The sequence below is a fragment of the Larus michahellis genome, chromosome 3, assembly GCF_964199755.1.
Source record: "Larus michahellis chromosome 3, bLarMic1.1, whole genome shotgun sequence".
In the NCBI taxonomy this organism is placed as follows: Eukaryota; Metazoa; Chordata; class Aves; order Charadriiformes; family Laridae; genus Larus; species Larus michahellis.
Genome location: NC_133898.1, coordinates 75,009,550 through 75,023,902, shown reverse-complemented (window position 1 = coordinate 75,023,902; position 14,353 = coordinate 75,009,550). Strand labels below are relative to the sequence as shown.

At 44.5% G+C, this 14,353-nt stretch overlaps 1 protein-coding gene across 1 annotated transcript; it reads left to right on the top strand.

Moving 5' to 3' along the window:
* Positions 1 to 9,595: 9,595 nt before the first annotated feature.
* FABP7 (fatty acid binding protein 7) lies at positions 9,596 to 13,036 on the top strand. The gene is made up of 4 exons (XM_074580847.1): positions 9,596 to 9,948; positions 10,239 to 10,411; positions 11,061 to 11,162; positions 12,677 to 13,036. Exons 1-4 carry the CDS (start codon positions 9,804 to 9,806, stop codon positions 12,725 to 12,727), a joined length of 471 nt encoding a protein of 156 aa, XP_074436948.1. The 5' UTR covers positions 9,596 to 9,803; the 3' UTR covers positions 12,728 to 13,036.
* Positions 13,037 to 14,353: the final 1,317 nt, after the last annotated feature.

The window sequence follows — 14,353 nt, the reverse complement described above, 5'->3', positions numbered from 1 at the left end:
CAGACCCATGGTGGTGCGTGTGGGATCCCCAGGGTCCACAGAGCACAGATCAGTGGAGCTGAGCCCACTGGGGTCCTAGGGCACATGCTCAGAAGTGGTTTGGGTAGAAACAGCAAGGGCTTAAACTGTCCTGCCATCTAGTGGGATCCTCAGCCTGCCTGGTACCTTGTGCAAACAAGTGGAGGGAGACAGCTTTAAGAGACCTCAAAACCAGCTGGGAGGTAGCTGCTTGGGAGTGAAGTGCGAAGAGGGTGCGAGCTGGCCTGGTGAAAGGAAGGCTGTCTCCAGCTGAGACCTTCACTTCCAAGGGTCTCTCTAAGGGTCCAATACCTTGGTGTCTCTGTGTATTCAGAAAGTTGGGTGATCACAAACAGGCAATGTCTTGCATCGCTGAGAACACTGCTCCAATGGCTTACACAGGCTTGGGAAAATAATGCCAGCTGAAGCTTCCCCAGTCCGCAGGGCTGCCATTCGGAGATGTGTGATGCTCCTTCCCGCTGCCCCTTGTAGCCTCCTTGCTCGCCCAGCGGCAGGAGCCAGTGTCATATCCTATGCAGAGTCCCAGGCCTCGGTGGAAACTCACTCACACAGCCTGGCCAAAGGAAAGATGCTGGGCTTGGGCACTGAGGGGTGAACTAGCCAAAAGCATTTTCAACTTGTAAACTCTGTCCTTAAACAGGTGTCTAAGCCTGGCTTGCAGCCTACCCAGGTTTAAATCCCCACCCTGCGATTGGGCTAGGGTGCCAGTACTGCCATGATGACTGCTTGTGACCTTTCCTAGGGAGAACTCCTAAAAGTTTCACCTTCCCCGCCTGAAGCTGCTCTACGTATTATGGAGTTGTCCAGCCTGGAGAAGGCTCTGGGGAGACCTTATTGCAGCCTTCCAGTACTTAAAGGGTGCTTATCAGAAAGATGGGGACAAACCTTTTAACAGGGCCTGTTGCAATAGGACAAGGGGTAAAGGCTTTAAACTAAAAGAGGGAAGATTTAGACTAGCTATACGGAAGAATTTTTAACAATGAGGGTGGTGAAACACTGGAACAAGTTGCCCAGGGAGGTGGTAGATGCCCCATCCCTGGAAACATTCCAGGTCAGGTTGGACGGGAGGGACACTGAGCAACCTGATCTAGTTGAAGATGTCCCTGCTCCTTTCAGGGGGGTTGGACTAGATGACCTTTAAAGGTCCCTTCCAACCCAAACCATTGTATGATTCTCTGATTCTACCTCAGATAGTGATTAGCAATAAATGTTGATATCTGTTATTTTGTTTCAGCGTTTTGCATTGTTTCTATATTCAGCCCGGTGGGGACTAGTTCATATCCCACAATGTCTGGGACCAATAGGAGGCCCGAAGGCCGCTCCTCCGCTCCGTCCTGTGCCACGTCCTAACTCCGTATTTTAATGCAACACTTATGTTTGATGGAAAATGGCTTTCTGGCTGGTGATACAAAGCCTGGGTGCTGTGAGCTTTTCTGGATTAAACATATATTCAGCAGTTATCTCCAATATAAAGGGACCTGATGTGAGGATTTAGACAATCCTTACCGGTGCTTTATTCCTGGGAATCTGCTGTGCAGTGACTGATGCTGTAAACCCAGGGTTTATCACACAATGTACAGAAAAGCTAACATGTGAGAAACTGGTTTAACCTCCCTATATATTTTATTGTTTTCCAGATCCCTTGGGCACGTTTGTAAATGACACATCAGCAAAGTAAAGAAAAAAGAAGGCGCATGTAAACTGCCGTTAACGCCCTGCGGTATTCCTGAAGTACTTTTCTAATAATGTACCCAGTTTCCTAAAGGAACAGGAGCACCTTTTGCCCGCGGGCTCCGCGGCCCTCACGCTGACAGGCCGGCCCGCCCCGGGCCTTGCCGCTTCCCGCCCGGCGGGCACAAGGTGGCGCCCGAGCCCGCTCCAGACCCACGGCCTTCCTCACAGCCGCGGCCCCCATCCGCCCCGCGGCTCGCAGCGCCTCGCAAATGGCAGATTTTCGGCCTCTTTCGGTGTGAACTGTAACCTGAAAAAAGAGGGCGAGCTGCGGCAGCGCCGGCGGGAGGAAGGCCGTTGCTCTCCGGGGCGCCGGCCGGTACCGGCAGAGGGCACCCCCGCCCGCCCTGGGCAGGCGTCGGCCTCGGCGTGCGCATCACACCGCTCCCGCCCCGAGGCTGTCCTGTGGAGCGGCCGTGGCGGCTCCTCCTGCGGAGGGGCTCGGAGACGCCAGAGCTCCCCGCGCCTCCAAAAGCGTGGGGGGCAGCGGGCTTGAAATGTGCCATCTCCCCCCAGCCCGCAAACCCCCTCGGGCAGCACCTACCTCCCCTCGGAGGCGCCCTCCCCACGGACCACACCAGCGTCTGGCCACCTTAATACACAGTTTATTGACAGTAACATTACTTCTTGCTCTCCAGCATAGCTGTTGCTCCTGCACAGCCCCCATGACCCTCATGGCCACCTCCGCGGCCAAGCAGCCACCTGCAGGCAGCTGCCCACGGAGACCCGTTTTCCTCAGCAGCCGCCCTGGCCACCACCTGCCATCCCTCTGAATTTCATCTAACTCCATCCAAAGCTCTCATCCATCTACTCACTTCCTTTCTTCAGTGCTTGTCCCTTGCTTATACCCAACATCAACTGTTAGTGCTTTAAACACCCAACGTAAGAAACTAATCTCTCTAATTGCCTCCATATTCAGTAAAATTAGATGGTAGAAGGACAACTCATTGCTATTCCTCCCAGCAAGTACTGGGCAGAGATCTTATATATCAAGACAGAGTCATTAAAGAGCCTTGAGCCAGTGCCTGAATAGTCTTTGTCTTGAGCACTAAGAGAGGGAAAGCTTCTCTAGAAAAAAAATAGCATGTGATTATGCAAATAGAAATGGTGTTGCAATGTAAGAAAGTGCTGAAATAAGTTTCTTTCAGGCATGTTCTTTCAGACAGCCTTTGAACTCTTGATTTTGCATCTTTGTTGGTTTCTTTTTTTTTAACGTGGGGTGTTATGAGTGGAAACTTCTAGGTAAATTTATATAGGTTCAAATGAAATGCTGACATGTAAGAAGGAATACATTTAAAGGCAGGGGAGACAAAGGACAGTGACATGGAGTTAAAGGCGTGAAAGTTGTGCCATGTTTCCTCTCTGTTGCCCTTCTTTTAGCAGAAGAGCTGAGCCAGTCATGGTGCGAGCGAGTCAGCCTGCTCCTGCACCCTCCGCTGGCTCTGGACTCTGGATGTTCTGAGCTCTGGCTGCAGTGCTGATCAGCCACTCAAGAAAGTGTCAAAGGTCTGAAGAAGATGCTATTAGAAGTCTTGTTTAACTATTACAAGATTAGTTAAGGATTTCTTGATACATAGAGGGTCTGGGTTATGTTTACCACCGCCTCACTGAGGAGGAAATCTTTTAAAACATGTACATGTGGATATATAGAATTAAAGAAAGCATGGATGTATCAGTACTTCCCCACTGGCACTTGCTGCAGTACAGTACAGAACGTGAGTCCCATGATTATCCATGCAGGGACTACATGCCTGTTTTCCTTTCTGTGCATTTCTGCATCTTTTCCCATAGTAGACTCTGGATTTGGCAAAGTACGAACCCACACTCAGCAAGTGGGATATATTTTTAAGTTTCCTGGTTTAGACTTGCTCATTGTGACCATCTCATGTGATGTCTTGCATAATCCAGGATATGGAACTTCTCTGAATTACTTCCTGCATTGTGTCTAATAGCTGTGGTTGTTAGCATAGTTTACAAACTTGCAGGGATGAAAAGTCCAGTAAGGCAGTTTGAAAGTTGGTCAAGGGGTTAAGCCTCCTCACAGCTATTATGTACTGCATTTTTAATATAAATTTCTCTAGGCTTAATTTCCAGTGACTGGATTTTTGTGTACCAGACTGAAGAGACCACTCTTATTTCTGTTTCTCTGGGATTGTCTCCAAACAGCTGGGATGACCAAAGTTTTCACCAACTTTGTCTTGGTACTAGTCCCTATTTAAAGCTAGTAATGAGCTATCTTCAAGTTGCTCTAGAATTTTGTGTTCCAGGAAGTTTACATATTTAGACTCATGAAAACTCAGAAATGACTCAACACTTGGTCACAAACCAATATGTAAAGGAGGGTATTCTTGAATGAATCAAGTTAGCCTGGTCTGTGTCAAGCATTTTTTCATCAACAACACGCCCATAAATTGATAACCTAATTAAATTATTTATCAAGACTGTGGAATTCAAACATTTCTCGGGGGTGCATTAACATTCCCCGTAACCCACTGCCAGTTTAGACCTTCAGAGGAAACAGCTTGCTCCAGGTGAGAGATTCCAAGTTAGAGGAGACAAACGCACAGGAGTGTGGCTCCAGCTGCATCTGAAGGATCACTTCGGGCTCCAGCAGGCTGTGACTCTGTCCTGTCAGTCCATAGCCAAGTGGAACAGAGGACAAGCCTGGGAATATCCAAATGCAGGTAGTTAATGAGCTGAGTTGTAACTTTGCATCCATTTTCCAAATTTAGTAGTCATTTTCTTAAATTTGTAATTCAGTCAAATAAAGCTGACATTACTTTTTGTCTAAATCTCAAATGGTATTGGGAGTGATTTCAGGATATCACAGCAATGAGGTGCTTCAGTATGGACATTGAAAGTACATTGAGCTATTCCAAAAGTTTCTTAAATCCAGCACTGCAGACTGCAAAGTTGTCTTTTGTTATGCTACAAGGATTTAGCTTGAGACTGATTATACTGAATTCCAAATAGTTGCACTTACTAAGTTTTAGACAGCCTCCATGGCGTGTACTAGGGCTACAGAAAGAGAATGACATTTAGAGATCACCTGTACCTTTAATACCATAACATTTGTATTGATCATGATAAAAATCATTCCCTACCTTTGTTATAATACAGAATCCTTGGACCTTAATACAGTGTGTTTCTGCTCCACTAATGTTCTCACCAGGCTGCTCTGAACACCAAATCTACACAAGTCTTCCAGAATCAGTTGCAGCAAGTCAAATGCAAGTCATCTAATCTCCTTAAACCCATGTGTATTTTTCCATTTATGCACACAAGGATTATTTTAATTTAGCATGTTCTGCTTATTCATATGCCTTCTAAATTTCTGCGAGTCATTATTACCCCCGAAATAGTCAGTTGTTTATTTATAAGACTGTATTTCCTTCTTCCTCAGTGTATGATCGTACATTTGGTCATGCAGAAATTGTAAGGCTGGAAAGCTGATTTCATGTATTGATTTTACAATAACTAGACAGCTATTGTAAGTGACACCCAGTATCAGATATTTCTGTTACATTTTAGAGGCTTTTAAGTAGTTTTTCTACTCTTAAACACAAAAGAAAGCAAAGACAAATATTAAAATAACCAAAGGCCTAACGGTACAAAGTTAAAAAAACCCGCATCTTCAATAAATAGAACTGGAGACAGGAAGGTGTCTGGTTTTAGCGCAAGCTAATTCTTTGAGGCCTCTGGCTTGAGTCCTCTAAATGGTAGATATAGTAATATTTGATAACAGACAACAACCGCCCAAATGCCTTTAAGAAAGCAGAGAAGACTCTAGAGATATTTAGTAGTATTTGCTTCCTTCTTTAAACCATTGTAGACCAGCTGTCCTCTCAGCTTAAACCAATCCGAATAAATGTCTAACAGTTCATAATGAGGTATTAGCGGGTATTTACTTTCCAGGACTCTCTTAATCTCATGTCACACCAATGTGTAACCTAAGAGGGAGTCCACAAGAATGAAATGCATGATCACAGACCACTTCGTTTCCACCGATTAGCAAGAGACACCAGAATTAGACCTTAACATGACTTGTGCTCTAATGTTAGCCTGCCCTGCCATTATTTTGGTTGAGCTTTTACAGTGGCAGGAAACCTGCTGAACGTGCTCCTAAGCTTTGCCTAAGGTGTGCCATGTGCTTAGAAGGGATACGGTATAAACACCTCTTCCCTGCTCTGGCCTGCATCACCTTGCACCCTGCCGATCATCTGATCTGCAGTTCTAGCAAAGCCCTTCCCATGGCATTTACGCAGCGTGAGGCTGGATTCACACAGCTGCTTTGTACCTGAGGCCATTCTGCAACCACTTGCTTTTGCAGCTGCATAATTGGGCGTCTTCTCTGTAAGGCATTTACCACTTTTGTTTAAACTGGGATTTCTATAGAGCTGCCCATCAATAGAGTAAACCTAGTGATTTTCTGTGACTCACCGCCAGCACTGAGATAGTTTATTTTTATTACGGGGGGGGGGGGGCAGCAAATGTCTTAGACAGCTAGAGGACACATGAGATAATTTTAGTTAAGGACATTCTACTGCCCTGTTTGACATTAGGTTTTTCTGCAGCACTAAAAATCAAATCACACTCATCCCTGAAGCAACATCATCCCATCTGACACAGTAGCTACTAAAATCTGGTCATTTCTGCACTACACTGAGATCAAAGCTGCACAGAGATTCACAGCAGGGCTTCAAACAAGGTTAAAATGTGCTGAGAATGCCCTAGTCTGCTGTCCACAAATGAAGGAAATCTCTTCTACTTTCAGCTACATATTATTTTCAATTTCCTTCATTCAGAAGTAACCCCTTATATGTTTCAGGATGCTGAGAGATTACCAACGTGCCTAAGTGAGTTAGGAGCCTGAATCATGTTGGATTTCCGACGGGATTCAATACCTAAAAGGCCTTTGAGTACCTATATCTTCTTTCATACCGGGGGAGTTAGACCCTGATGTCACTGCTACCCTTTATTGCACTCATGGGTACAAAATGCTCTGCAGTTCCAGGGCCTTTGTCTCCTTGAACACAGGAATGTTTGAATAATGAAGCTGTCACTAAATTATCTGAAGGTCTGATAACATAGTATCCCCTTAACTACTGATCAAACTCTACAGAGTAATACGTTATTCCTGGCTATTGCACTGCAAGGATGGTGAAAGGGTAGGTTTAACTGAATTGGTGTAGATCCTGTGTTAGATCCAGAGAGGGATGCAGCAGAAGGATAGATAAACCTGACTTCAAACATGAGCTGCACCAATTTCACTACCTTTCCATAACCAAAGTACTAAGCCTTTAATGACTGGCTGCAGTGATTAGATGCTCAGCAGTTCCTGACATTGATTATGAGGAATCCACGCATGAGAGAACCTCTTGGTCAGACTTCTACCACAGGAGCTGGTGGCCATCCTGTGGTGCCTTTCTTTTTTTTTTCTGGAAAAGTGATTTTTTTTTTTCCCGAGGACTGAAAGAAGGCTGAAGGAGGCTGAGAGCCTCATGCTCCCAATGCCTGAGGGCATGCGAAGCAGGGATATAACAGGGGGGGAAAGGTAGCCAAAAGCAGTTTTTGTGTCCTGTATTCAAAGGCTGAAGGTTAGGGCCATCCCACATTCACCCTAGATGGCCTTTGGAAGCAAGGATTACTTATTACACAGGGATGTCTTGCCACAGCGTTTTCATCTTTCAAGCAGGCCTTGCAAAGAGAATTCAGATGTGCCTCGTTACACTGCTCCGGTGGTGTGAAGAGTTTAGTGTAAACGAGAACATGTCCCTGAGTGTTCAGAGAAGAATCTCCAGAGACATCTTTCGTCATGTGGGCTTTTTACGGGGGAGTACGCAGTCTGTTAAGACCTTCAAACCCTGCTGACAATGTAAAACAAACTCCAAGCTGGCCTCTTGTGCAGCAACCTAGAATGCACACCAGGTCAGCGCATTTCACACTGCGATCTCCCTTCCAGCCATAGCAAAGCATTTATATAGGTCATGATGACTTGTACTAGCTGTTGGCATTAAGACAACTCTCACATAAGGATCCACAAGCAAATAAAGGGCATAAGATGCCATGGGAAACATTTTTGGCTGTGGCTGGTCACCCCACAAGGTGTCAACAACGTAACATTTCCTGCTGTTGATTTTTCCTTCTCCCAAATCATCACCAACACAGAAATGTGCGATCTCACCAGCATAAAACCTGGTATGATGACTTTGGCAATCTATCTAAGCAGCAGAAGGAATATCAACATCTTAGCAGACCCTGTTTTCAACCGAAGCATGGTGCAAAGTGTTAAAGAATATATTTTTCTTAACCCTAAGTACTTGTGTTAGTGAAGTGTGTTGAGAAATCCTGGTAGAACTGAGCCATCAGTGTAGGTATGATTGCTTGAATTATGAAGGATCCTGAAGTGGCTACCTCCCAAGGGCCAGGTTGCAGTGCTGTGTGGAAGACAGTGCAAGGCAGAAGTGTCCCTGAAGAGTCCAGCTACGGGCAGTGGCACAGAATCACTTTCAGGAGTTTTATATCACACAAATCTGTGAGGCTGGTTCTACACAACAAGCATAAAGAGCTCTGTGCGCACATCTGCACCACAAGGATCAGCACTTCTGCGAACAGAATCTATATGAGCAGATAATTCCATCTCTCCTGGGGGAGGAGACACTGTCAGTTCATGAGGATATTGGTAAAATAATTTAGGATTTAATTTGATGCATCTCAGATGAAGTAGGTGAGTGGCGAGGTCAGTTTGCGTGTCCTTGCATGTCAGCTGGCTGGGTAGCGGTGATGAAGCTCTGCGAGGCCATGGCTGCAGAGTTCGGCTAGGGGTGGTGAACACCACTAAATACTTGATAATGTTACTGTATCGAGGAAACAGAATTCCCAAACTGAGCTGGAGTCAGGGACCATACCCGTGCACAGTATCAACCCCGTGTGCCCCGTGCTGTGACAGTGCCAGTTAAAGCATATTCCTCATTCATTACAGAGGGTTTGGCCAGCTGCAGACATCACGTTATGGACATGCATATGAGACGCACCAGTACGGCTGGTGTTCTGTGCAAACTTTGGAGACACAGCATTACTCAGCTTTGACCAAAAAAAAAGGGACTTGATTCCTTTCAGCCTCATGAACAACAATTGCTGGTCTGTTACTTCCAGTGATGCTCTTGCTCTCCCTGGTGCTCTGAGCACTGCCGAAATGTCTCAGAAGGGCAGATCAGAAGAGGAATTCAGACATTCTGTCAACTGAGCAGCTACAGGAGGGCAGTTTGTGTCTCTCTTGGTACTTCAGAGCAACCGGACGGAAGGCTAAAGAGAAACAGATTTGCTAGTTCATACCCTTAGGTTATCAAGACTAATGAAAATTGTGTTGTGTGATAAAAGGAATTAGGATTATATTCCTGGGGTTAATTCAGAGAGGGGTTAATTCTTTCTGAGGACAAGTGAAAAAGTGGCAAATTAAATTAAAATCCCATCAGAAGCATCACTTGCCCTTCACCCAAAGAACGTACCATACTACAAGAGCCTGAAAGAAATGCAAATGACAGTCAAATTTAAAATTATTAGCAAAATATCCATAATTATTTCTATTTCGTATGGCTGGACTGCTGTTGAGGTTTTGTTCCTACATCACGGCAAGCCTCTTTGGCTTAGTCCCCCAACGTTTCGCTGGGAGAGCTCGAAGAGCTCGGTGCTGACTCCTGAATCCACCCCAAGCCGTGGAAAAGCTGACACGTCCCACGGAGACAGGCTGCTTTCTGAAAAAAAAGAAAAAAATTTTAAAAAACATAAAAAATTAAGAGACGAGATGTCGGTGGGAGCCCCTGCCGAGCCTCAGGTGAGGGAGGAGCCGTGCTGATCCCTTTCCCTGGACCGGGGATCCCCCCGCCGCGTCCCTTCCCCGGCGGCGGGGGCGGCGGGGAGCGACCTCCCCCTCGGGGGAGGTCGCTCCCCGCCGCCGGAGGCCCCTGTCCTCGGGGGGGGCGGGCCGCTGCAACCCCACCGCCTCCCGACCCCCCGCCGGGCGCCGGCTTTAAATGCGGGAAGGCAGCGGCTCTCCCGCCCGGGTCCAGAGGGAATCGGTACCCGGGAAAGGGGCGGCCGCCGCCATGGTCGAGGCTTTTTGCGCCACCTGGAAGCTGGTGGACAGCCACAACTTCGACGAGTACATGAAGGCGCTGGGTAGGTACGGCCCGGGGTGGAGGTCGGGGGCAGCGGTATGTTCGGGAGATGTGGAATTTAGCACCGTCCTCAAAAAACAAAAAACAAATTAAAAAAAAAAATCTTTATATGTGTGCGTACTTATGGATCCTTTAGCTCTAAGGGCACAAGCGAAGCAAAAAGCAGCGTTTCTCTGTGATATCTTAAAGCTGTAGAGATTTCTGTACCTCGATGTGTGGCCAAAAAAAAAAAAAAAAGAATGTAAAAAAAAACCTGATGAATTTCTCTGTTTTTTCCCCTTGATGGTCTAGGAGTGGGGTTTGCAACACGGCAGGTGGGGAATGTGACTAAACCCACTGTGATTATCAGCAGCGAGGGGGACAAAGTCGTGATCAGGACTCAAAGCACTTTCAAAAACACAGAAATCAGCTTTAAACTTGGAGAGGAATTTGATGAAACTACCCCCGACGACAGAAACTGCAAAGTAAGTGAACTCTCGGGCTGCAGTGGCTACTTTTTGCCCTTTTTCGTGCCCGCCCCCGCCGCTGTATCTTTGGTGGGGTCAAAGGAAAAAAAAAAAAAAAAGTAACTTCTGCTACTGCCAGTTGTAGCACTGTGAGGGACAGGAAAAAAAAAAAAAAGACAAGATTGCATCTTACTTGCCCCCGCTTACGCCATGTCTTGTCTGAAGCTGTGTGTTATGTCGCCAGCCCCCTGTCTGTCTGCCTTCCTGTGTCCAAGAATTGTGTTTGCCCGTTTTTCTTTCAATCCAAGTATCATTTGGCATAACCTTTTCCAGTCGAAATGGGGAAACGCCTTCTTCCCTGCGACTTTGGGGGCTTATGATAAACGTTATCCCAGCGCACATCTGAAACAGCGGTTCTTGTGAGCCTGGAACTCACAGAAAACAACTTTTTTCATCCTTTGACACAAACAAGAATTGTATGGAGTTCATGCTTAAAATGAGGATGATTCATGGGCTTGGCTTTAAAATGACTGGGACTACTTTATCATTCTACATCCACATCCATCTATTGAAGAGAATTCAATAGAATAGTGCATGCTGAATGTGTGAGCAGAATCCCAAACAGCCCCAATAAATGACTGTCTTTGTGTTTCTTGGTATCTCCCAGTCAGTTGTGACCCTGGATGGAGACAAGCTAGTGCACGTACAGAAGTGGGACGGCAAAGAGACAAACTTTGTGAGAGAAATCAAGGATGGCAAAATGGTAATGGTAAGTATGAAGCTCACTGAGCATTCACATACACCGCTAACCCTCCTCACATTTATCTCCTCGAGCTTTATGAACAGATAGTGTTACTTATACACAAACCCTTAAAATAATTGGTGGAGAAAGGTAGTGGAGATTTTTCAAATATTTATTTCGTTTTATTTTATGTCTTATTTTACTGACAACTGAAAAATTGCTAGTGGTTTTAGGTGGCCCAACCTGTCGATTTCCAGAGTGTATATGTTCTTTTTAGACTTTGTGGAAATGCCCAAGCAAAAAAAAAAAAAAAAGGTCCCAGTGAACTGGAAAAGATACAAACTTCTTGATTATATCGGCAATGATCTGTTGCCAGTGCTAATTTAGATTTCTTTAAAAACTCGTTTTAAATACACATGCATAAATAATATTTAATTACACAGAACAAGTGGTTTCCTAGGAAAATAAAATTACAATATTGCAGGAGGTAATAGCATTTTCATATTTAATAATAAATGGTTTATTCCTTCTATCTTGTTGAAAAAATGTGATAAACAATTGTGTGAAGAAAAGTCTTGTTTTAAATTCACATTCCTGTCCTGACTTTTCAGGCACAGAAGTATGGGGTGAATAAAAGGTGTAAATTACTATATCTTATGTCCAGGGTGGCACTTCTCGTGCTTAATTTTGGCTCAGAGATGTAAATTTCAAAAAAAAACCCCTCTTCAGCTGACTAATCTATGTGACTTGGCTGTTGGAGAAAACCAGTTAGCTAGTTTTCTAAATACTTTGGAGAGTATCTGTATGGATGGAGACTTCCAAATAATTAAAGCCTTAAAGCATACTGTCAGAACAACACAATGTAATGAGCAATTTGAGGGAAAATACATGCTTTGCTTTTTGGAAACAGCTACACATCTATACAGAAAACCTTTTCCTTTGGAAATCTGAATGTGGCAAGATGCCCTGTTCCACTTCAGGAAATACCTCCAAAGCTCACATACTGTGGTTAGTGTTCTGCACGACTGCAGAAATGAAAATACTTAGTAGCTCTAGCCACATAAGTCACAGAATTGCATTTATTTTAATACAAGGTTCTCCTTAAGTACATGCCTATGCATAATAGTATAGAATTATGTGTATAGAAGACTTGGATTTTTAGACTGCACATTTTGCAATGTGATCAGCTTTGGGAAAATAAGTGTTAAATCTGTATTAAAACAATGCTGTATTTAAGAAATTGCACTCACAAAATTAGAAAAATTAAATAGTCATTTCTAGTCTCACTTTAGTTGCCTTGTACATGTGCATTATGTGCTTCTTGGGTTTGAAAGTAGCAAGGAGAAAGTTGTGTTTATTATGGGATCCATAACTTCGAGGTTTTGCCGCTTGTTCATTTAAAAATCGAGACCAACTTGTTTTTTCTATAAATTACATAATGTAGAACAACCTTGCTCTAGCATGGACTTCTGAATATGTGTTAAGTCATTACAGAAAATGGTCCAGCATCTAACATGTCTGTCTTTTCCTTGGACTTGCAGACTCTCACCTTTGGTGATGTGGTTGCTGTTCGCCACTATGAGAAAGCGTAGAGTTTACCTGACCTCTGTCCAGATGTTACTTCTGCTGGATGGATTAATGTACCGTCCATAATCGAACATAGCTAAAATGCACATTTCTGGCACGAAAGGTTAATAAAGAGTTTGGGGGGGGCGGGGTGTTTTTTTTTAAAAAAAAACTTATGCCATAAAACTGGCAAGCTTGTGCTGTATAGTGAATCAGGTTAAACTTGGCATTAAATTTCTGAAACACTTGCCTCTCTTTTTTTACAGTAAATGGAACACATTTGAATTGTTTTGGAATGCAGATCAAACAGAAATTAAAAAGTTTTTTAAACCTGTGCTCCTTTTGCATTTAATCGGCTAATATTCCAGTGTTCTGGAGGGAGCGGTCAGATGTTCCCTTTTCTGAGTTAAACAGCAGACAAGCATGTGGTACACAGCAGCCTTTCTCTGTGATGTAGACTACATGGGAAACAAAACATTGCCCTCACTCTGCTTCAGTCGCTGCTTCTCGCTGGAGAAATCTAAAGCCCCTGTCTTTATATATGTGGGCAGAGAAGTGAGAGGCTCAAGCCAGTTTCAGCTCCTCTCTTCACTGGGAACTTGTTATCCAGTGCATGCTAAGGCCCATAGATAGACAGCCTTTGATGTCAGGGGGATCCTGAAGTTTTGGTTTTAATAGTTATGGGAGTTTTTCATTTGTTTCAGTGGGCTTTTTTGCTAATACACAAAAGATTGAAATGTTTCACAAGGACCAACATGACAAATGGCAGGTCTGGGGGAACCTAAAGAATAAAGTTTTATCTTTCATCAGTCTGCACAGGGGTGGGAGGAAAACAAAGGGAAAACAGTACAAGACAAACCTCCTGAGATTCCCATCCCTGAGCTGTAGTTTCACAGCTAATATGCACAGGAGATAACAATTTGCACTGTGAGCAATTTAAAATAAAATGCTGCTTAAAAGAGAGAAATTAAAACCTTAAAACCTTATTCCTGAAGAATATTCCCTAAAAGACCAGGGTGGGAAAAACTGCCCTACACTTCAGAGTATTAGGAAAATCGAAACAGGTTGCTGGCAGCAGGGAGGAGATTGGAACATCCATGTTTTCTGACACACTGACTTAGTGGACCCCAGGGAGGTGTAGATACCAACAAAGCTTTCTAACGAAAGGCCGAGCTGAGCTGTGGCATTTGTCTGGTCAGTACTCTGGGGTGCGTGGATGCAGAGGGCTGTGCAGGAGGGGGTGTCCTGCCCAGCTCCCCGGGGCCTAAAACTGCCATCCTTCAGATCTGCTAGGTGGTATCACGGGAAGCAGCTTTCTGCTTCCCTGTGTAGCTAGGATAATGTGCATAGATCATCTCACTTATCTGATAAAAGTTCAGACACAATTGTGGCACCTAACCAACACAAGTACAAAATTTAATGTTGTTAGCTTTACTTTTTCACAAAGCAGCTGCCTGAAAGGAACATCCAAGTCTGTTTTCTTGTGTGGAACACTAGGAGTCTTAATTATGAACCACTATTTGATGGAGATTGATCGCTTTCAAAATCGAGGAGCTAACTTTGTTCCAGAGAAATTAAAAATAGAACTTGTTCCAGAGGTATGGGGAGCTACAGTCTCTGTTTTGGGCTGCTTCAGCTGCTACACTGCAAGT